Here is a 23,967-nt window from a genome sequence, read left to right on the forward strand (position 1 = left end):
TCTGTCGGACTAATGCAAGGCTCCAGCCTAAACCGCTTGGCTCATCTTTCTCTGAGCTTTCTGTCTTTCTGGCTCACTGTGCCAGGGTACAGTGGTGGTGGCAGCAGGAGGGATGGAGGTGGAGGGATGAGAATTACATTTTATTTGTTGAAGTTTTGCCTTTTAGAGCCACCAGAGGGAGCAGTGAGGGCAACTGAGAACTTAATTCCAGCAGAGCTGGGGACACTGGAGCAATTCTTGAAAGTGTCCCTGAAGGGTAGGGAGGTAGCAAACAGGGGGAGAATAGCCATCTCTCCCTTCCAACAGAGAATCTCCTGCAACTGATTATATATATATATATATATATATATATATATATATATATATATATATATAAAATATGTATTTAGGATTTAGATTTATATGATTATATATATATATATATATATATATATATATATATATATATTTAATTGTAGATGGACACAATACCTTTATTTTATTTATTTATTTTTATGTGGTGCTGGGGATCGAACTCAGTGCCTCACACATGCTACGCAACTGCTCCACCACTGAGCCCCAGCCCCATCCCTGTAACTGTTCCTTTTTAAATTTGCCGGGGTTCTGGGGCAAGGGATAAAATATCGTGGGAAACATAAAAGTTGATGCCTGTTATTTGGCCTGGGCAGGCAGGGGCTGCCTGTAGACCAGGGAGAGGAGAGAATACAGAAGCCTGGGGTCAGCTACATCTCCAGGCTCCAGCCCCAACTGCCTCACTAGACTCCTATGTGTTTTTCAGGATGGGCCTCAGGATTTGCAGAGGAGCAAGCAGGACTTAATAATCATCCCTCCTCACTGAGGTTGTGCACAGCACCTGCCAGCGGTGCTTTTAAGCAGTGTCCCCTCATGGTGTCCTCAATGGCCAAGCCATAATGCTCTGGCCGGGTTCTGGCTCTGCAGCTCCTTTGGTACCTGTGGGCCATGGAGGCATCCCGGCAAATGATCATGTGACCCAGAGACAGTGGGGCCAAAAGGAGTTGGAAAACCATTGTCTGGTAGTTTACAGAGCTTCATGACATCCATCATCTCATTTCATCTTCCCAGTGAATGTGTGGGCTTTTAACAAATGAACAAAATCCAGTGCAGGGTGACCGAGACTTGCCCAAGGTCACAGAGTCAGCAAGTGGCTGCAGTCTTTTCATTCAAATCTGCAGGGCTTTGTGCCCTGGCCAGAGGCTCCTGGGTTCATGTTGTCCTCCAGCTCCAGCCCTGCCTCTGGCTTGGGGAGGCCAACACCTGGGATGACTGGCGCCAGGCTGGCCTGAGCTGGCGACCAACTCTGTGTCATTCAAAGTGCTCCCATCCTGAAAAGCTCTCAAATATTACAATGTTTCCGAGAATTACATAGCAAGTAATTTTTCTTTTTTTTTTTTTTAACAATTTTATTGTGTTATTTTATTTTTTATTTATTTTTTAATTTTTTTTAATATTAGTTTTCGGCGGACACAACATCTTTGTTGGTATGTGGTGCTGAGGATCTAACCCGGGCCGCACGCATGCCAGGCGAGCGCGCTATCGCTTGAGCCACATCCCCAGCCCTCAAGTAATTTTTCTATAGGCAAGGATGATCTTTTTTTTCCCCCTTGGTACTGGGGATTGAACTCAGGGGCACTTGACCACTGAGCCACATCCCAAGCCCATTTTTGTATTTTATTTAGAGACAGGGTCTCACTGAGTTGCTAAGTACCTCACTGTTGCTGAGGCTGATTTTGAACTCGCAATCCTCCTGTCTCAGCCTCCCAGGCTGCTGGGTCAAGGATGATTTTTGAATTAAAAAAAATAACACATGTGCTCGCTTCAGCAGTACATATACTAAAATTGGAACTATACAGAGAAGATTAGCATGGCTCCTGCGCAAGGATGACACGCAAATTTGTGAAACGTTCCATATTTAAAAAAAAAAAAAAGTTAAATAATGGTACAAATTTATGGAGTGCAAATTTATGAAGTTTTGATACATCCATACCTGGAATAGTGATGAAGGATTTTTTTTTTAATGAAAAATGATGATTGGGGCAGGGCCTCTGGAGTCAGACTATCTGGGTTCAGATTTGGGCTTTGCCACTAATAGCTGTGTGATCTTGGGCAAGTTACTTAACCAGTCCGAGCTTCAGTTTCCTCATGTGTGAAACAGTGGTTGCTACCTTGTAAGAATGGGGATTAAATGACTTATGAGTACAAAGGATTTGGGTTGGTGCTTACTGTCAAGTGTTAATGCTATTGTGGTTGCACTACTACTTTTGAGTGTTTATGTGTGTTAGGTGTTATGTCATGCTCTTTGCAGAGATCATATCACTTAATACACTCATCAACTCTGGGTTTAGTATTAATTATAATTATCTCTAAATTGCAGAAGAGGATTCTGAGGCTCAGAGAGGTAAGGTCACTTGCCCAGGGTCATACAGCAAGGAAGTGTCAGAGGCAGAATTAGAGCATCTGGCTGACTCTGGTAGTCTGACCTGCCTTTACTAATATACTTCCCATACATGGGACACCCACATTGATCCTCCCATTTGATTTTAAGATACCCTGGGGACTTATTCTCCACCCAGGCCATGAGGCTCCTGTGGGAACCTCAAGAAGGACCACGAGCTGGTTAGCAGCCCAGGACCCGACGCCTGCAGTCTCTGTGCTGACTGGAGCTCTCTCTGTCCCCAGGACATCGAGAAGACCATGAGCACGGCTCTCCACGAGTTGCGGGAACTCGAGAGGCAGAACACGGTCAAGCAAGCGCCAGATGTGGTGCTGGACACGTTGGAGCCCATGAAGAACCCTCCAGGCCCCATCAGCTCAGAGCCCGCCAGCCCCCTGCACACCATCGTCATCCGAGACCCGGATGCCGCCATGCGCCGCAGCAGCAGTTCCTCCACCGAGATGATGACCACCTTCAAGCCAGCTCTGTCCGCCCGCCTGGCTGGCGCCCAGCTGCGTCCGCCCCCGATGCGGCCTGTGCGGCCCGTGGTCCAGCATCGGTCCAGCAGCAGCAGCAGTTCCGGGGTGGGCAGCCCTGCCGTGACGCCCACGGAGAAGATGTTCCCCAACAGCTCCACAGACAAGTCGGGCACCATGTGACCTGCTGGGTGGGTGGCACCAGCGCGGCCCACTGTGGCCCGCCATGGCCTAGCCTGGCCTCGGTGGCTTCTACTTGCTTCCCAGTGATGCTGGCCTTGTGAGGCAGAGCTTGGAGGGTCAGCTGGGAGAGAGTATGTGTCTGTGGAGAGCAGAGGCCCAGGCGCTACTGCGCTCAGGCTTGGCCATGCGAATCCCACAGACCTGTGTGCAGACAGACACCCCGGGGAGTGCTGCAGCAAGAGCCTGAGTTCAGTGTCTCCCCAAAGTGAGGCAAGATGCCAAGTGGCTTCTCCCGCATATCGTCACTGGAAAATGATCCTCGACATCCTCTCTACATACGTATATATGTGTGTGTGTGTATATGTGTGTATATATATATATATATATATACGCATAGACATGTATGTATGTGTGTCTGTGTATATATAAATATTTATGCATCTCTATACATACTAGATCTGGACTTACATGTTAAATGTATATAGGATCTCCTTTTTCTTTTTATGAAACTTAGATTTACCTCAGACCCATGCCACCTGACATCTCCCGCTGAGTTATTTGGTGGGATTTGCAGGGACTTCTCTGGGAGAACTTAAGAGGCCCCACAGTAACTGCAAATGAAGCAATATACCACTCACCTGCAGAAAAACAGTCTCCCACTGTCTCCAGAAGTCGTGGCCTTCCAGAACAGTCTGCCCCTAAAGGCAGGGTGGGGCAGGCAGTACCCCAAGCAGGCGGGGAACCCTTCAGAGAAAACCCTCCGTCCACCCCAGAGACCCTGCCCTTCCATCCGGAGGCCCAAGGCCAACTGTACCCCCCAAAGGCACGGGAGGAAGTTGGCAAGAAGATCCCTGACCACAGCATCCTTGTGTTTGTATTGTAGAAACAGGGGACAGCAAGACCCTAAACCCCATCGTAGCACAGTATTACATGTGGTTGGGAAAAAGGAAAAAAAAAATAATACAGTGGTGTGAAATACTTCAAATCCTAGAAATGCTGTAGGAATAAATCTGTGGTAACTATAGAGGTTTAACTTATATCTTCAAAATATTTAATTTTTTCTTTTCCTGGTTCTACTAATTATACTGTGTCAGATTTGGAACTCAACAGGCAAGGAGGCTTTCTGAGTCACATCATTTTCATATAACATTGGGCTTGACACACTTCGGGTCTTGCCCTCTTGCATGAAGCACGTGAGCTATAGGTGCCCCAGTCAGAGGGAGGCCCAGGAGGGGCCAGGGAACACCATAGGTTGGTTGAGTTTATGCAAGTGAGATCACTTCCTGCCCTCCCTTCCCCTGCTCCCTCCAGAGCATTTAATGTAGGTGAAAATGTGTTTTTCAGATATAAGGAGGAAGGCTTTTGCCTCTTGGCTGAAAAAAAGCTTTCCAAGTTGTTCTTCTCTGCTTCCATTTGACATCCTCTTCTGATCGCTCTGTTTTCTAGAGATGGCTGTTTCTGGGTAATGGAGCACAAATCTGATCCTAATGGGATGGACCACTTTGACTTGCTCCCCCCTCATGCCAAACCAATGGTCTTTTCGTTATTGTTCTCAGGCTTTCTCTCTCTTCTCTCAGCCTCTGGGGTTTGGAGTCAGAAGTCCAAAATTTCAGTCCCAGTCCCCAGCACTCAGTAGCTGTGAGACTTTGGGCATGTCACTCCACTTCACCAAACCTCGCTTTCCTGCCCCGTAAAATGAGGCTGATAAAGATAAGCGAGCAAGCTAAATCAACTGGAAAGCCCTGTACTGATGCTATTGCTGTTATTATCATTAGAAAGGTGAGTCTTTCAGACCCTAAAACCATCCAGACCTTCTGGAAAGCTCCTAATGGCATTTGAGAAGTGGGTCCTGGAATTTCCCTGCCAGCTTGCAGTATCATCATTAGCATCTCCCCCCATTGGTTGAAGTTTGCCCTCTCCTGTGGTCCTACATGAAAAGGTAAACACACCGGGAGAGACCTAGTGAGTCTCTGACACCTGGATGTGTGGGTACAGGAAGCCATTCTGCCTTGTCTCTGGACTGGCCTTGAAACCACACTGTGGAAGGAGGAATCAAGAAAGGCTGTACCAGGAAGAGGCCAGTGATGAATTTGACCTCCCTTGTTTTGCCGAGAGCCCCCAACCCTTCTCCTTTAGCTCCTGATATGAAAGGCTCTCTGCCTTTGTGCACATAGACAACCCCTTTTACAGTGTAGGAGAGTTAGGCCTGGGGGTGTGCTGGGACCTGCCCAAGAGGTGACAGATGTCTGAGAGTAGGGCTCTGTCAGGCACTGGATGTTGTTCATTTGCAAGGATTCTGTACCGTCCAGCCAAGTTGTAGGAATTCTCATCTCCAGCCCAGAGATACTCCCAGACCTTAAATCTCTGCCACAAATACCAGACGAGAAGCAAAGATTTAAGCAGACAGATCTATTCCCTGATATACGTAGCACCAGTCAAGCTATGTAGATCGTTCTCTGGAATTGACAGCTTCCTTTTTCCTTACCAAAAAGGGACCTGCCTTTCCCAGACTTAACTTGAAGGTTTTTGTTAAGCACCTATTTTTCCCCCCAATGGAAAAATGACAAGTTCACATATGGGGAAGTAGGCACCCAGATGGCAGATGATGCCCCTCTCACCTGGCCCCTTGATCAGAGCCCCATTGCAGGACACAAGGGAACACACTGTCCTTGCCACCCCTTTCCTCATCCGGCACTGCGCATGCCTCAGCCTCCCTTCACATCACTCAGCCCAGCAACGTCCACTGGGCATCTCGTCTCAGCTCCTGCCTGTTGGAGTCCACTATATTATTGCTGTATTTGCTTAAATGCTGGAAAGTAACTGTTAAAAAATGTGAAACTGTACTTTTTTAAAAAGGCTACAATTAAATTCTAGCCAATGCCACTCACCAAATCTTTGCACCTAGTCGTAGATAGATCAATGTAAAAACCAATACCAGAAACCTAACTGTACAGTGGGTGTGGGGGTAATGTAGTAACCTAGTTAGTAGTCCTCAATATAACCAATTGTACAAGGGGAAGTGGTGTTTATCTACCTGTTCATCACCATTATTGAAAGCTGTACTGATCAGCTAGTTGATAACGGGCATTTTTTTGTTGTTTTGTTTCGTTTTGTTTTTGGCTTCACGGAATGGCTTACCCTGAGGTCAAGCCTTTTGTCTTTATGTAGAACTGATGTTCAGGAATGAACCAGCAAGATGTTCATTTAAAACTGACCAAAGACGATTAATTCCTGGTCTAGTTTCCTGGGCCTCATGGCCCAGCAGCCGCTCGAGACCTTTCGTGGACAAAATTGAGAACAAGCCGTGCTTCCAACCCCATGCCCCCTCCCTATACCCTCTTCTGCCCCTTTCCTCTTAAAAGAGCTGCTCTGAGCTGTGGGATTCTATGAAAAATTCTTGCCTTTCCTTGTTTTCAGTGCTAACGATTTCTCACCTCGAAGCGCCTTTTGAACCCCGGACAGAGCGCACAGCTGGAGGGAGTTGTGGGTTTGGGAATGAGACTCGGGAGTCTTTTCTCTGAAGTCACCAGGCCAGGGGTCAGGAGAGAAATGGATTCCCAAGGGACGAAAGGTTTCTATTCAATGAAGAAATCGGAGTGGGAAGAGACACAGGGAAATTGAGCCATTCTTTGGCCACTGGCTGGAACCAGCAGTTCAGAGATCTGCCTTATAAACAGACACTTCAAACTGGCTTGTGGTGCACAACGGGGAGCCAGTGTGGGAAAGGGCCTCTTTGCAGGGCCTCCTTCTCTGCTGGCATCTCCTGGAGTGCCTTGGTGGGTATATTTCTTTCTCATTCAGGAGGCATGGATGTGGGGACTTCTTGTGACCTGGTCATCATTTGTCTCACCGTGCGTGCGCAGCTGATAGGCAACCACAAGGACTAACGTGCACAGGTTCTTCCTTTCAGTCCTTCTACTCCTAACTTTTCACACATCCAGATGGGTTCACACTAGAACAAATGCCTCATTCTCCTGAGAAACCCAGAAGGAAGACAGGCTGGCTCACAGCCACAGTGGTGGCCCCGTTGGGCTGGGAGGGAGTTGGGTGGTGGGGGAGAAGTCAGAAAGGGGTGAGCCGAGGTGTTGCTTAGCTGATTTTCTGCTGTGCAGAGCTAATGCTGAAGTTTCATGTCAATTTCCCCGGTTCTCTGGGGTCTCCTCTCTTCTGAGCAGCCTTGTAGAGAATTCCCCACATACCCAAAGCTGCCCAGGGGAGCTGAGAGAAGGGACTTTGCTGTCAGGTCTGAGTCCTCCTGGCCTCTCTGAGGTTGATCTGCCAGTGTCCCGCTGTCCCATCCTCTGGGACTGGCCAAATGGCCACCGCTGCCCCTTGCTGACACCTCCTTTTTGTGTGAACTGTCCCAGACAAATAACAAAGCTATTCTTGAACCAGCGTGCACTTTGCCTTCCTTCAACGGAAGTCGATCCTGGCTAGAGTTTCTGCTCAGGCCCTTGTCCCGGCAGTGTGACTGTTTACATGGTTTGGCAATAGGTTTGGTTTTGATTGCTTCAGAGTGGCTGGTCTATTTTGTTTCCTTTGGTTTTTCTTCCTCCCCCAAATTGTGACAGGAAAAACAAACAAATTGAAACCACCCTAGGAAATTGCTGGTTGCCTGTCCCCACGTGATGAAAAGTGTCGCCCTTTTCCAGGTGTCGTTTCTCTACCTTGTGACCAAACGCCCGTCCTCTAGGAGTGTCTGATATGGATCCTCTGTTGCGTATTCTGATGGTGCCTGCTGGTTTGACGTGGAGCTAGCCTGTGAAATAAAACAGCTTAACTTTTCTCAAACTTGCTCTGGTGGTTATTGAAAGGCACATCCGATGGGGTGGAGAGGTCCTGGTGGTGGTGGTGAGGGGTGGCCCTTCCTACTCTCCAGCCTGCTCTGTCTGCATGTTTCCCCAGGTAACCATCTCTGAAGTGTCCTTTAGTTCAGATCCAACAAGGTGAAGGTCAAGGATCACTTGGATGGAGAGCTAGTTGAAGAAGGTAACTACTGAAGGTCTGCTGGGAAAACAACTGGAAATGTCAAAGCAAAGGCCAACTGGGAGTGGGAGCTGTCATCAGCAGAAAGTGTTTTTAAAAGTATATGACAAATTGCCAGAGACCACAGGGTACTGATTTCTAATGTCACGCCACATACAACATTTTAGTGTTTATTTTCCAAACGTAAGTGCTATGGCCTCTGGGACCTTTTTGTCCCCCACCCCAATCTGTGTATGTTCTGTTCGGAGACCATTTATTTCTGTCCCAGGCACTGGTTTACACCTTTACATGCATTTTCTCGTTTAACTCTCAAAATAGCCATTGAGGGTTAAGTACCATGATTGTACTCCATTCTGCTGAAGAAGAAACAGGTTCTGAGAGGTTAAGCAGCCTGCCCAAAGTTAGTTTGATTTGAACCCCATCTGTCCAACTCTGAAGTCCTGTCGGACTCCATATTCTTTACGAATGCATCCTATTGTTCCTCGTTGTGTGTGCCTGTGACAGATCTCACAGTTAAGGTAAAGTCAGGGCAGATTCCTGACCTGTCCTTTCTGGGCAGATGGATCTTCACATGAGGGCCTCTTTGCAGGAGAGAATGAACGGGGCCTTTTTCCGGAAGCAGCTCTGTCGTCATTTCTACCCAAACCTCTCACTTGCTCAGTGGTGGCCTCTTGCTGATTCTAGACTCCTCTGCTCCTGAAAGCACACATTTGCTATGCATTCCACAGTCTGTTTATTTCCTCCCAGCAATAGCACTCATTTGAGAATCCCAAATCAGAAGGCTTTCATTCATTCATCAAGAAAGGATGGAGCATTTTTGTGTTTTGCCCCAAGTGAACTGATGGGGACACAGATGGATGAGACCCAGCTTCTACTCTCAAGCTCTCAAAGCTGCATACAGACTAATTGCACAAAATCATAATTTCAGAAGTCTGAAATTGATTTTGACTCAATAATTTATAGAGTAGTATTTCTAATCCACAGAGGCACAAAGAGCAAATTTGAGCTGTCTGACAGCTTTGCCAGGCACAAGGCATTGCTGGATCATTCACTTCCTGGGCACATCTGTTTAGGACTTTTTTTGTTTACAAATGACAAATAAGCAAAAGCCATGGTGAAGAACACCTGTAGTCCCAGCAGCTTGGGAGGCTGAGGCAGGAAGATCACAAGTTGGAGGCCAACCTCAGCAATTCAGCAAGACCCTGTCTCAAAATAAAAAAAGGGTTGGAGATTTGGCTCGGTGGTAAAGTGCCCCTGGGTTCAATCCCCAGTACCAAAAATCAAATGAAACAAAATAAAACAAAAAAAGAAAAGGTGGAGGGGTTGGCTGATTTTCACATAACTGGAAAACCCAGGTGGGACCTGGCTTCAAACTCTGCATGAATTGAGGACTCAAGGGGGCAGTATCTTCCCTCAGGTTAGCTCACAACGGCAGAAGAAGCTTCCACTACCTGTATCTCCTCAGTCTCAGTAGGATAAAAATCTTGGATCTGATTTTCCTTGAATGAACCACAGATGCCCAGCTAACATAGCCCCAGGGAATGGAATAGATAAATGTGCCTAAGCACATTTAATGGAATAGATAAATGTGCCTGGTTTCAAGGGTGATGTCAACCCGAGCCAGACTTTGTATTAGCAAACAACAGTTGCCCAAAGGAGATTGCAAGAGCTGTCTTCATCCTATAGATTAATGAGAAATAAAATATGGTTTTTAATCACTCCATTTTAGGGTGGTTAGTTACATATAAAGGGCTAACACATATGTTAGAAAAATGCCTATGCAAATACACTAAAAATATGTACTTGTCCATGGACTGAGGTTAGCTTAACAATGAAGTTAATATTCATCAAGTGCATTCTATAAGTGAGAACAGTTCAATGCCCTTCACATGTCTTACCTCCTCCAATCCTTCCAGGCACCTGTGGAGGTATATTCTGTTCGTATCTCTCTTTTTCCAAGGAGGAAACTGCTGATGCTTAGGGAGATTACGTCCAGGATTCCCTAACTGATGATTCCAGAGCCCAGACCTGTCCTTTTTACTGCCCTGCTTACAAGATCAAGTTTAGGAACCACCTTCTGGGTTGGTCCTTCATGCCAGCCAGACTCTGTGGTTCCCAAAAGCCTGGTTGTTGGGAAGTCTGGTTGTCATGACAACCACCTTAGATGAAGGTGAATGGGATGTTCATCTAACAGGGAGGCTGAGGACCAGAGAAGATGTAGGATCTGCCCCAAATTCAGAAACAGATGGAGGGATAAAAAAAAAGGCCTCTGGATTTCCTGATCCTTAGCCCATGCTCCCTGGGCCCTCACTAGTCCCTCCACAGCAGCCCCTAGCACACCCACTCCTGCACACCATTCCGACATCCCGGGGGTGGGGGTTGGTGAACTTCAGTCTTTAGTGGATGTGCAAAGGCTCTGGGTTCAGAGGGAACCCCGTGTGGATCCAAACCCTGACTTGTACCAGCTCATTGGCTTCGCCAAGAAACAAAACATCCTGGAACCTCCATTTCCTTAGGAACATGGGCTGATAAGAGGCTCTGCTCCACTGGGTGGATTGGCTCTGGAAAAAACAATCTGCATAGCAGGCCCAGGCCATTCAACCATGCAGCAAAAATGCTGCTGGGTTAGTCCCTGTTGCTTCTCCTCATCTGCTTCAACTTCATTCTCTGAGGACAGGAAGAGCAGCTTGTTGGGCATCTGATGAGTGGGGGAACCAGAAAGCTTGAACTGCAATTCCACCATTCACTGGCTATTAGATGTGGAGCAAGTCCCTTGCCTGGAATGGGCATCAGTTTCCTCCACTATAAAATGGGAGGGGGAGGGATTTTGACTGTTTTCTCCACCTCTGAAGGCTTTTCTTGATGCTTTGGCAGAGGCTTCAGAAACACAGTGGGGATGGTGGGGAGGTTGTCAATCATCCTTTGCCACAACCACCGTGCTTTCAGAAAGGATCAGCCCCATGCCCTTGGAGTTTTGATGGCTGTTTGGATTGTGTCATCCCATTTCCTGGCCCAGTGGATTGAGCCAAGGATGGCAGCTGATTACAAGGCCCCTGATGGCCCTTAGGTAATAGATGACTTTTCTTAGGAAGTTTGACCCAGAAGTAACAAAACTATTGGACTGGAGAAGAAGATGAAAGTCCACATGATGAGGAAGTAGAGGGCTCTTATGGGCTGAGTGAAGGTGGAAGTCAGGATTGATGAGAGAGCTGAGGGTGAAGGGAAGTGAAGGGAGGAGATTGTGGTTCTCTGACAGCAAAGCCATCCAGTCCCCAGGGAGTCAGGCACCTCCCCCAGTGCCATGTCCTCACCAGGAGGCCTTATGTTCACACCCCTCCCCTTGCCCCCATGTAACTTGAGTGAGTTTCTGCTACTTGCTATATAAAAGTACCAAGGATAAAGTCAAGAGAAAGGCCACAGGCAAGGTGTTTTGAGTGTGCTGTGTTCCAAGTGTTTTAAGCTTATCACATCTAAAAGCCAACTTGTCAGCTCTCCCAAACACCCTACAAAGCAGGTACTACTGTTGCTCTAACTCAACCTATATGGAAATAGCCCAGAGAGGTTAAGTAACTTACTATAGGACACAATGCAATGATGTTGCAGCTCTGGGGGCCAGATTTAAGGTCTCTCTTTATAACTGAGTCTTTGCCCTTCTCTCATAGGTGCAAGAATCAGACAGGGGGACTGGGGATGTGGCTCAAGCGGTAGCACGCTCACCTGGCATGCGTGCAGCCCGGGTTCAATCCTCAGCACCACATACAAACAAAGATGTTGTGTCCACCGGAAAAAAAAAAAAAAATAAAAAATAAATATTAAAATTTAAAAAAAAAAGAATCAGACAGGGGAGCCAGGCATGGTGGCGCATGACTATAATTCCAGCAACCTGGAAGGCTCAGGCAAAAGGATTGCAAGTTCAAAGCCAGACTCAGCAATTCAGTGAGATCTTGTCTCAAAATAAAACATTAAAGGAGCTAGGTTTGTGGCTCAATGGTTAAGTGCCCAGTACTAAAAAACAAAACAAAACAAAAAAACAGACAGGTCCTGGACATGGTGTGGAATAGAGAGCATGGTCTAACTGTGAGTGTCTACAGCAGTCTGGGAGTGTGACCCAAGAAACCTTCCTTGTGGGCCTTATGTCTGGCACCAGGAAATGGTAGGGAATGAGAGGTTGACTGCTGCTCATGTAGCCCCTGGAGAAGGAACAAAAAAGGTTTTAACAGGGGTTTTACTTAATCCTATTTTTTGTTAAAAAAATTTATCTCTGGTGTCTAGACTGCAGCTACCCCCTAAAAATGAAGGGCTTGGGTGATTATTGAAAATTGAAGTACTGCAGGGGCCATGATGTAGAGCCATGGACCTTGGATTGTAACAAACCTACCTCTCTTTACCTGACATCAGCTGAAGGATGAGAAGGAAGAAGAATGGTTATTATTATTTATGAGCCTTGAGCCTCTAACCCATTTTTTTTTCCTAAATTTCCAACTTTGTTTCCTTTGTCCTCTGCACATACTGCGCCTCACCCCCAAGGGAATGATTCACATTCTCCCCAATGGAGATCAAGGTCCCAGGAATGGAGCAAAGCTTCAGACCTGTGTTAATCAGCTTTTCATTTCTGTGACCAAAATACCCTACAAGAACAACTAAGAGGGGGCTGGGGATGTGGCTCAAGCAGTAGCCCGCTCGCCTGGCATGCGTGCGGCCCGGGTTCGATCCTCAGCACCACATACAAACAAAGATGTTGTGTCTGCTGAAAACTGAAAAATAAATATTGAAAAAAAAATAACAACTAAGAGGAGGAAAACTTCTGAGCTTACTTTGGGCTCAGGGTTTGAGAGATTCAGCCCACTTCTGCCTACTTTGTTACTCAGAACATCGTGGCTGAAGGGTGTGGCAAAGGAAAGCTATTCAGTTCACAGCAGCCACAAGGCAGAGAGAGTAAGAGAGGAGAGCCAGAGGCAATATAAAGTCCAAGGCCATACCCCCAAGGACATGCTCCTCCAGCCATAGCCCATATGCCTATAGTTCTCATCCAGTAGTTCATTCAAATTATTAATCCTTCAAATGAATTAGTCCATGGTTCCAGCTAGAAGCTTTTTAGATCCAAACTATACACCTTTCTTTCCAGGCAGCTTACAGAGCCCTACTCTTGTCATGTACAACAATATTTTCCTTCTCCATTTTCTCATTCTAACCCAGTCTAATGCTCATTGCTCTTTAATCCTCTGATCCATACCGTGTCCCTTTCTGCTTTAAGGCGATTGTTTGTGAAACGCACCAAGTAGGACGTGTTCATCAAAGTGACAAAAACCTACCTCACCACTCTGCTCTCCATCATACAGTCTGCATTCTCTGAATGGAATCCCAAAGCAATCCCAAGCTTAGATCCTAGCACTTAGCCACACTAGCCACATATGGGCATGTAGCTGCAGGTATGTGTGTGTGTTTGTGTATGCTCACACCCACCCAAACCCACACACCCACACACACCCAGGATCTCTTAGGCCGTGAGTAAAATTCTCAGGATTTTCTGATTGGTCTAGTTTGAGTCACATGCTTACCATGAACCAATCACTGAATGGAGGGCGGGTCTTGCTGTTCTTGACCTGGTCTCATCTTGCCCCAGCGTTATCCAGAAACTTGGGTCAGCCTTGCCTGATCACGTGGCAGAGAGTAGGGTAAGGGTGTTTTCCCAAGAGGACAAGATGGGTTCTGTTATCAGAACAGTAATGCTGAGAAGGCAAAACCCATGAGCTTATCAACTGCTCTGCCCTCCAGGGGGCGCTCCTGGGAAACACATTTCATAGCATTCTTGTCGCCCTTTCTGCAGTTCCACAGACTTCTATCAGCTATAGAGGAAACCCCTTTGTGTCTAGGTGAATGCCTTGTCTTGTGCAGCACCCCCTCCAAAAAGGAGTACAACCACCCTCACGGACATGAATGAGGACTCCAAGGTCAGACTGCTTAGGTGTAAATCCTGGCCTCCCATCTTCTCCAGCTGAGAAACCTCAGGAAAATTCTTGAACCTCCTAATTCCCTATCTCTAAAGTAGGGACAGTAACAGCACCTGCCTCATAGCCTTACTCTTGGGACCATGGCTGGCACAGAGAAAACCCTCAGTAAATATAGCTTCTGTGATTGTGATCTTGCCTTTGGGAGAGCCTTAGTTTCAGTGTCCCACTCCAAAAGCTCCATTTGTCATTTCCCTTAGCAAACACTGGGGCTTTTATGTAAATTGGACAATTGATGGTCTGCTTTTACCCCAGAGGTCCAAATGGGAACCTCTGGGTATGGGAATACTATGTTAAACATTTAAGACTATCTCGTTCTCTTCCAACAGAGGAGCTAAAGCTATGAACTGTTATTGGCCCCACAAGATTCAGAGAGGCAAAGTAGCTTTCCCAACACCACACAATTAGTGAATAACAAACCCAATGTCTATAGGTCAACTCACTCAACACAAGTGGCCAGCTCCCTCCAGTCCCCATATTATTTTCTTTCTTTCCAACATATCTGGCCATGGTCTCCATCCCAGTGATGTGAGACTTGGACACCACTGTCTATAGAGACCCAGGACAATCTGATGACTGCCCATTCCTGCTTTCCAGAAACTACACATAGTAGCAGGAGGATAGGGATGGGGTGAATTGCACTCTTTGTCCCCCCCTAAGTCTAGCACAATACCGTGAATGCAGTCAGAGCTCATTAAAATTCAGTTAAACCAAAGGATAAGAAATAAATGAATTATGATTGAATGAGGTGATTGCCCATCTGCAATTCCTCTGCAAAGCCTGAGCTCACAGGTAGCCTGATGCTCTGCTGCCCCAATGTGGCCACTTTTAAGATAGCAGCCAGAGTAAGCATATACATACATATGCATATACATAAATATATATATATACTTATATATGGGATAGAACCCATGACCTCATATATGCTAGGCAAGCACTCTGTTCCTGATCTAAACCCCCAGTCTCAATTTTTTTTCTTTTTCCTGGTTCAGAACATGAATCAGGCATAGGTACAAACCATAAATCAAACTGGGATAAATAAGGAGTTGTTCTGCTCTGGCTGGTATGTGATGAAGCAGCCTCTATTTTTTTTTATGAAAAAAATCAAATGTATAGAGAAAAAGAATAGTATAATTAACCATTGTCTATCATCGAGATTTAATAGTCAATTACATTTTTCCAAGTTTGCTTTGTCTTTTTTTTAATTTAAAATAAATCACCTGTAGGATGACATTCCATCCAGGAACACATCAGTTATGTCTCTGATAATGATATTTCTCTACATAATTACAACCTCATTATCACAATGACTAGAATAAATGTTAATGGACCTAATCCATATTCAAATTTCCTTGATGGTTGCAAAAATGTCTTTTAAAAGTCGGTTTGTTCAAATCAGGATCCAAAGGAGACCATAAGAGGTGTTACAGCTCTTGGGTCTCTTTCTAGAATAGCGCCCCCGGCTCTTGACTTGCTGCCCTCTGGCCTGTTTTCTGGGAGAATGTTTCCTCAGGTTGTTAATCCGCTGGTGCTGACCTCTCCTGGTGCCTTCTGAACCAGAAGCTGGATTGAAAACTATGATTAGATTTAGTTCCACCATTTTTGGTATGCTTCGCATTATATCATACCAGGGAGCACAGGCTGTTTGATGCCCACTTCTAGAAATGGTCAGCTTGATCAAGAGGTTCAGGTGAATTCATTCTCATTATTCCACTGAAAAGCTACTCTTCCCCCATTGAGCTGTGGCCTGATAAAGTGGAACTTGACAAAAAGCCAGTTCCCCAAGAACTACACACCTAACACCTTTGTCCACCCATTGGTGATCACTGCCTGGAACAATAATATTTCATTAGGAGTTACAAAAGGGATTTTGTAATTTTACCAGCGAGAAAGTCTCTTCAAAGAGGGCTAGGATTTCCCTGAAATACAGTTCATTTTCAGAGTGAGAAGCTGATACAATTACTTCCAGTGGTAGATGAGGGATTACTTTTCTTCTGCTGAGACTCATGATAAATTCTTGTATTTCAAAAGATTTAGCTGACACTGGGTATGACAGCACACATCTGTAATCTCAGGAGGCTGAGGCAGGAGAATTAAAAGTTTGAGGGCAGCCTTAGCAATTTAGTGAGGCCCTAAGCAACTTGAGACCCTATCTCAAAATATAAAATAAACAGGGCTGGGGATGTAGCTCAATGGTACAGCATTTGCCTAGCATGCAAAAGGCTCTGGATTCAAAACCTAGTACTGAAAAAAAAATTCAGGATATTTAAATCAGATGCAATCAATGTTCTTTTCAATGTGAGAGCAACTTTAAGCTGGCTCTTGCATCTGCTAGTTTTGACAACTTCCTTATTTGGGGGCACAATTAGATTCTCCAGGCTCATCTTGCCCCTGCCCTTGCTCCATTTAAAAAGATTTAAAAGCAGTCATTTCTCCAATCATTCTTGATTCCTTTTATTGGAGACCATATTTAGAGACCATATTTGCACATGGCAAGTGGTAGAGCTGGGATTTAGACTCCTGGAGATTAAAGGTACTAGCTCTGAAGGGATAATCTCTTTGCCTTCAGGCTAATAACATTTATTAGGGAGAATAATTGCTAATAACGACAACTATGACTACTACTGCCATAGATGGCCACTTGCTTGATGTCAAGCACTCTGCTAGGCATCTTCCAGCATTTTAAAAAGATCATAATAGCCCTCCAAGGTAGGTATTATCATCACAATTTTACAAAAGAAGAAAATAAGGCTTAGAAACCCCAAATTGCATGGTGACAGATCATAGATTCAAATTTAGGTCTGTGTGGCTCCCAATTGTGGTTCCTGTTATGGACCAAGCTATAGGGTAATGACCAAACAGACTCCATGTTGCCCTGAGATTCTACATCCTGTAAGAAATGCTTCTCCCATGGGAAAGCCCTGCCTCTGTACCCATCAATAGTTGCTTAGCATAGCATGTTTGACAACACAAAATGGCAATTCTTATACAATGTAAAATTGTTCTCTCTTTGGTTCCCATTTTTCTTGGACAATGTACCCTGTCAGAGATTGATTGTCTAGATGTTAGTAACCATTCTTTAACTTGTACTCAACTAGGGATGTTTTGGCCCACTCCCTTTTGTTATGATTTTAGATCTCATGACACTTGTTTATGGTTTTAAATCATAGCAACAGCCACTTATGATTAGTATGATTTTGGACTATAAAAGTTGTATTCAAACCCTGGGAGGGGGTTGAAGGGAGTAGACTTGCAGCTTACCCCTTGGCCCGCCAGCTGGTGAATCTGGACTGGTGGATCTGGACTGGTGGATCTGGACTGGTGGCTGGTAAATAAAGTTTCCGTTTCCTGCTCTAAGATGGATTTATTGCAGTCTTGCTATGACATTCCCATAGCCACTTTAGACCAGATGGTGGGTGAGAATTCTGTGTCTATAATGGTTCTTGCTCTGATCTTTGAGACTCTCCCTGTGTCCTAGGGATCTGGGTTCAAACACCCATTTAGGTGCATTCATTATGCAATCTATATGTACAAACATGGGGAGGTATCAAAAATGTTGAAGGAAGTAGGTAAATAAACAAATCCCTAGAGTTATTTTGGTACTGGGGGTTTAATTCAGGTTCTATTGCACACTAGGCAAGCATTTTGTCACTAAGCTACATCCCCACCTCCTTTTTATTTTATTTTTAAAATTTTTATTTATTTACTCCCCCCCCCCCCCAAGATGGTGTCTTTCTAAATTGCTCAGGTTGGGCTGGAGCTTGCCATCCTCCTGCTTCAGTCTCCCAAGTCTCTGATATTACAGATGTGTCCAGCCAGTATGCATTTAATATAACATTTGTGGGCAAAAAAGTATCTATGTTTGTGTCTTATTAAAGAAAAAAATATTCAGGACTATCCTGATAGGTATAGGAATCACCGCAACAGAGGGGAGAGATTTGGCTCAACTCTGAATGTGGCCTGGGGAAACAGGAATTTATAGCCAGGGAGCAGAGAGGGGAGTAGTGCAAAGAAACATCAGGGGTAAGACAGGATTCTGGTTAAAACAACCTAATAAGATTCTTGTTAAAGACAGACCAGAGCAATTAGGCATCACCTAGGGGATGGTGGAGGGTAAGGAACCCATTCAGATAGGATGAAAAGATGTCAACAATGGGGGTTCTGTAAACCGATTTAACAGGGTTTTTTTGCTAAAAGTGGATTTTATCAAAGTACATGGATTGGCCTGCGAGATGGTTCTGAAGCCAGAATTAGACAGGCAGTTAGTGTAGATAGGTAAATCGAGTCAGGTAGGGTCAAGGAGGCCGATTTTGAGTGAGTCTGGGAAGTTGAAGACTGCCCCCTGAGGGATCTTATCAAGAACAAGCTCCTGCTCCCACCAGTTGCCAAGGTAACTAGTCCCAGGAATTTTCCCTCCCTACAGGGAGCTATAAGGTTGTTAATGTGTCCTGTCTACTCCACCAGGCCCTTCCCCCTTCAGCCCATCTGCCGCTTCCGGCCAAGGGAGCCGAGTCCGGCGAGGGACGGCGAGGTTAAAAGACACACAGGACACCAAGGTTCTTCATCCAGGAGTCAATAATCTTTATTGCTAACACACCTTTTTTTATACCCCAAGCAGCAGAAGTGGAAAACTACCCAAAAGCAGGAGGGAGGGGGGAGAAATTTAGTTTCAACATCTATTATTGTCAGGTACCGAAACCTCCCTTAACAATAAGTCCATCAGACCAGAAAAGGTCAAGGCATTCCCGTGGGATACATATGTCTCAGACGGATAAGCAGGAACAGAAAAACCGCAAGTTCGCCATGGCCTTGTGAGCTGGCCACACTGGCATGCAGAACAAACTAGTGGAGGTAGGGCTCCAGGGGCCAGGGTGGACCTGCTGCCAACAAGTCCCCCTCTTTTGTTTTTTGTATGCCAGTGGGAATCAAGCAGCCCCTGTCTTAGGTCGTTCACAGCCCTTGCGATGCTTACCCGTCTCTGGGAAGGCCCCGATTCCCTGGCTTAGGTCGCACAGCAAGCGTGAAAGTTGCCCGTCACTGGGTACTACAAGATCAGCTCAAGGTGTTATGACCTATCAAGACATTATTGCGGTAAATGCTTAACCGTCTCCACCTACGGGACCCATGACCATCACCGCCGAATGGCAGATGTGATTGGACCGAGAGATTAGACAGCAAAGATCCTAATACAGGAAGACAAGAGGGAGAGGTATGCATAGAGAAAAGATATGGCAGGAGTTCTTCTTTTAAGGAGGACACTCATCTTCGGATAGGTCTGAAGTATATCTCAGAGAGGCGATCATCCATCTTTAAGCGTTGATAGTGAACCTGTATCGGCTTAGAGGCTAAGATATTAATTTGATCCTTAATGAATTGTACTATCTTATTTACAATGTAGGGTCCTATTGCCACTACTAGAAGGAGGCCTAACAATGGTTCCAATAAGGGAAGAAGATAAGGCAAAAATCCATTAAGTCCAGTCCAGAGGGGGTTCTCAAATAATTCCCTCCTCCTTTTTTCTAGGTCTTCTTGGAGTTGTTTAATTTTTGTGCGAACTATGCCAGATTTGTTAGCATAAAAACAGCACCTCTCCCCAAGGGCTAAACAAATTCCCCCTTGATTGGCAGTAAGCAAGTCTAAACCCCGCCTGTTCTGAAGAACTACTTCTGCTAGAGAGTCTATCTGGTCTTGTAAGTCTTTAATGGTTCCCGACAGGGTTTGCACATCATCTAGGATGATGTAGGATTGGAACTGTTAAGTAAAGAAAAGGTAGTTTCTAGGATATCTAATGTATTGGCATCTAAATCAGGAAACTGGGATTTGGGCAATATCAAGGGGTGGTATGTAGGCTTAGGGATCTCCGGCTTTAAAAGCTTAATCACCTGAAGGTGTTTAATAGCATCAGTGGGTCCCCCTCCGTCAGAGATTCCGATAGGGGCCTGCATGGGCCAGCAGGAAGGTTTACCCACGACGCCCTCACATCCCGCCTCCGTTAACCGAGTCGTGATGCCTTCCCCTCCCCGGTCACCAAGAAAAGGAATATAATTATAAGTGGTCCCCCATTCTCCACGGGTGTTAGTTAGGATGGCCTCAAAATACTGTTTTCCTTGATTATTAACACAAATTGAGGCCGATGTATAACAGGAGATGTGCATTGCCGGGGTGTAATGACAAGTGGCGGGACAGCTTCCAAGAGTCTCGGTCGGATTAGGGACAACAAGTCCGGGCTTATTAACACACACCCATTTTGGTTGCTTAAATCCTCCGATGTTTTCATTGAGTTCAGCCACCATGTAGGCTACTTTAGTCCCACAATCAATGCTCTGGATATAACCAGAGGGGGCCGAGTGCCGGGGCCCTCCCTTACACACACAAGGGGCTCCAAAAAGATATTCATGAATATTCCCAGGTGGGGGGTCAAGCCCTCCTTCAGCAAACCTGTCCAGAAGGAATGCCACAAGAGGGGTCCAGCTCATGAGGTGTGTCTCGGCACTCACTTGAAGGGGTGAGAACAACAGCGGCAGGATCAGCCATCTTGGGAACTTCATTTTGTCTTGAATTTTCATTCACCGGTTTGGTGCAGCGCTCCGGGATCCAAATGGGCTTCTCAGTTCCTGGGGGAAAAACACATACAGCTCCCCTCACTCTAGCTAAGAGTGGAGCCGGGGGTTGCCACTTTCCAGTGGATAAATCTTTCCACCTTATTTGAGCATCTTGTACAGTGGGAGGGGAAAAGTGGCGTTGTGCAGCCGTGCGCCCTCCAGTGTCAGTCAGTAAAAAATTTAAAGTAAATAAGGTTATGCTTAGAAGTGCTTGTGGTCCCTGACAATTCCGGTATATCTCCCCCTCTTTTGTTTTTTGTAAATAAGTTTTTAAATGTTGATGGGCTCGTTCCACGATAGCTTGTCCCTGTGGATTATAAGGGATTCCAGTCTTATGATTAATTTCCCATTGGGTGCAAAACCGTTGAACCGCCTGGCTTACATATGCGGGACCATTATCGGTTTTGAGGCATCGTGGGGTGCCCATGGAGGAAAAGGCTTTTAGAAGATGACTGATTACGTCCTTAGCCTTCTCTCCAGTATGTAAGGTGGCAAAAATGAAGCCAGAATATGTGTCAGTGGAAACATGTATAAAGGAGAGCTTACCAAAGCTAGGGAAATGTGTAACATCAGTTTGCCAGACATCATTAGGTTGTAGTCCTCTTGGATTAACCCCAAGGGAAGGAGAATGAATAAATGGTGCACAGGTTGGACATAATGAGACAATCTGTAAAGCTTGGTCTCGTGAACATCCTGTGTGGAAGCGTAAAGACTGCATTTAAATGAAATTTGTTATGGAATTGTAAGGCCTTATCATATTCGGTCGTCACACAGGAAAGGCCGACAGCATGAGTAGCAGCGTCTGCTTTTGCTTTGCCCTCTGACAAAGGTCCAGGGAGCCCTGAATGGCTTCGGATGTGGCCAATGTATAAAGGATCTCGTCTAGCCCAAATGAGAAGCTGAACTACCTGTAGTTGTTCTGTGATGGTGGATTGCTTGCCAATATATGATGCTGTTTCTATGACTAGAGCCAGATTGGCTACATATAAGCTGTCAGTATATACATTAAGAGGAATAGAGCTATAGACTTTGAGAGCTATGATTAAAGCTTCAACTTCCGCCTTTTGGGCCGACTGACCTGACACAGGTTGTCGGAGAATTTGAGATCCATCAAAAACGACGGCAAATCCATTTTTGGCCCCATCTGTATATACAGTTTGGGCCTTTGGAATAGGTTCCCTTTTCATAATCTTTGGGAAGATAATGGGACACCTTTTAAAGCTCTCCAAAAGTCTATGTTTAGGGAAGTGATTATCAATCTGACCCTTGAAGCTGCACAGGAAAAGACACCAAAGGTCTTGTTCTTGTTGTAACTTGTGTATCATATCTTGAGTGTAAGGTTGAATAAGTATGTCAAAGGTTTTTCCAAACAATGCATCACCCAAATATTTAGCCTTCCAAATTAAGTTAATAACTAGCTCATAAAAGGGAGTCAATACCCGGGGGTTAGAAGCCGGCAAGTGGACCCAATAAATGGGACCCGTTTGCCAGAACACTCCTGTGGGAGTAATTTTAGAAGGTAGAACTATAAATGACAAGGGCAGAGAATAATCTATCTGCGTAATCTGCATGTCCTGCGCTTCCTGGTGTTCCCCTGGGGAGTTCCCAGATAGAAAGGGGTTGGTCAGTGGGAGGCGGCGGAGACGCCCACTCCCTGGGGCACTGTTCTGTCCCTGCACTGCCCCGTACACTTTGGCTTCCGGGGCCCGGGGCGGGCCCCTGCTCCCGTTTCCCGATGGTATTGGGTTACCCTGGATGTCAAACTTTGACCTGCACTCACTGCTCCAATGATTTCCTTTATGACATCTAGGACAAATTCCAGGCATCCCTCTGCCAGCACCCTCGCTCCTCTCCGGGCAGTTTCTCTTTATATGTCCCTCTTTCCCACACTTAAAACACCCCTTAGAGCGGGTTCCCCTGTTATCAGCTTTTTGCATTCCAGTCTTAAGGGCAGCAGCCAAAACCTGACCAGTAATATGAGGTCCATCTATATCTTTGCATGCTCGAATCATGTCATCTATACTTTTGGCCCGGGAGGACTTAATAGCATTTTGGCAGTAAGTGTTGGCGTTTTCATATGCCAGTTGTCTAATAAGTGGCATAGCCTGTTCTAGATTAGGGAATATTTTTCCTGCAGCCTGCATTAGGCGGGCTATAAAGTCCGAATAAGGTTCAGAGGGTCCTTGAGAGATCTTGGAAATTTTTGTTTCAGTCTTAGAAATGGGCAGGGCTTTCCAGGCATGGACTGCAGCTGAGGCTATTTGAGCATAAACACCTGGGTCGTAATTAATTTGTTGGCCTATGGTGGCATACTGCCCAGTTCCTGTCAACATTTCAGCATTTCGCCGTTGATGGCCCGCATTCAGGTTAATCTGAGCCAGCTCGCGGCACCTTTCATGATATTCACTTTTCCACAATAAGAAATCCCCTCCAGATAACACAGCCCTGCAAAGTTGCTGCCAATCATTAGGTATCAGTTGACTGGCTGAGAAAGACTCGAAGAGGGTCAATGTGAAAGGGGCATGAGGTCCATAATTAATGACCGCCTCCTTAAGCTGTTTTATGTCCTTGAAGGCTAGGGGGACATGGGCTCTGGCCGGCTGTCCATCAGCATCGGCGTTTTCAATCATTGGAAAAACCTGAGCCGCTCTAGAACCCCAGTGGACCCCCGCCCGTCTAGTAGGGGCGTCCTCATTCCAATCAGGATTATAGGGAGGAGGTGCAGCAACTGAGGGGGCCCTAGGCACCCTCACATTTGCCCTTTTAAGGCGATGTTCTAATTCCTCTATCTCCCTTTCTAATCCCTCCTCTTCCTCAGAGAGAGAACTGATGTCCTCAGGATCCTTTTTGGGCTTAGAAATCTGGAGGCGTTTCCTACCCTCCGAGCCCGAGTCCTCAAGGGGACCCTCATCCTTTAAGGATTCTGCCATTTGCTCTTCCTGCACCTGATTAAGGGCCTGTTCACATTCAGCAAGCTGATCCTTGATCTTTACTTTATCTGTTAATAAAGCATCCTTTACCAACCTCCATAAGGAAAAGGTGGCAACTGGGACACTGTCCGAGCCCCGGTCCCTCAATAATTTCTGAAGGTCATGCCTCACCAGGTCCCAGTCACTATTATTAAGAAATCCTCCTGTCAGAAACCAAGGACAAGCCTGGGCAATAATTTCAACGAATTCGGTTGCAGTCTTAGTTTTTATTCCTGTTCCTTGTGTATTTAACAGCTCTTTCAGTTCGTTGGCCAGACGAACCTTCGCTGT

General features: G+C 45.8%; 1 protein-coding gene and 1 non-coding gene across 5 annotated transcripts in view; both read left to right on the forward strand.

The window, feature by feature from the left end:
• Srgap3 (SLIT-ROBO Rho GTPase activating protein 3) overlaps positions 1–7,902 on the forward strand; it is a 248,236-nt gene extending 240,334 nt beyond the window's left edge. For 3 of the 4 annotated variants that reach the window (XM_058572986.1, XM_046425544.2, XM_058572987.1), the window contains one exon: positions 2,698–7,902. In XM_058572986.1, coding sequence (XP_058428969.1) covers positions 2,698–3,111 — 414 coding nt within the window. In that variant the 3' untranslated portion in view covers positions 3,112–7,902. The remainder of the gene's footprint in view (positions 1–2,697) is intronic. The other variant, XM_058572988.1, reaches the window with a different exon arrangement.
• LOC124079892 (U6 spliceosomal RNA) lies at positions 1,828–1,934 on the forward strand. The gene has a single exon (XR_006847505.1). It is a non-coding gene; the product is annotated as a U6 spliceosomal RNA (small nuclear RNA).
• Positions 7,903–23,967: the final 16,065 nt, after the last annotated feature.

The sequence above is a fragment of the Marmota monax genome, unplaced genomic scaffold (genome assembly GCF_021218885.2).
Source record: "Marmota monax isolate L192 unplaced genomic scaffold, Marmota_monax_Labrador192_F-V1.1 WCK01_AAM20220418_F8-fsc00028, whole genome shotgun sequence".
In the NCBI taxonomy this organism is placed as follows: Eukaryota; Metazoa; Chordata; class Mammalia; order Rodentia; family Sciuridae; genus Marmota; species Marmota monax.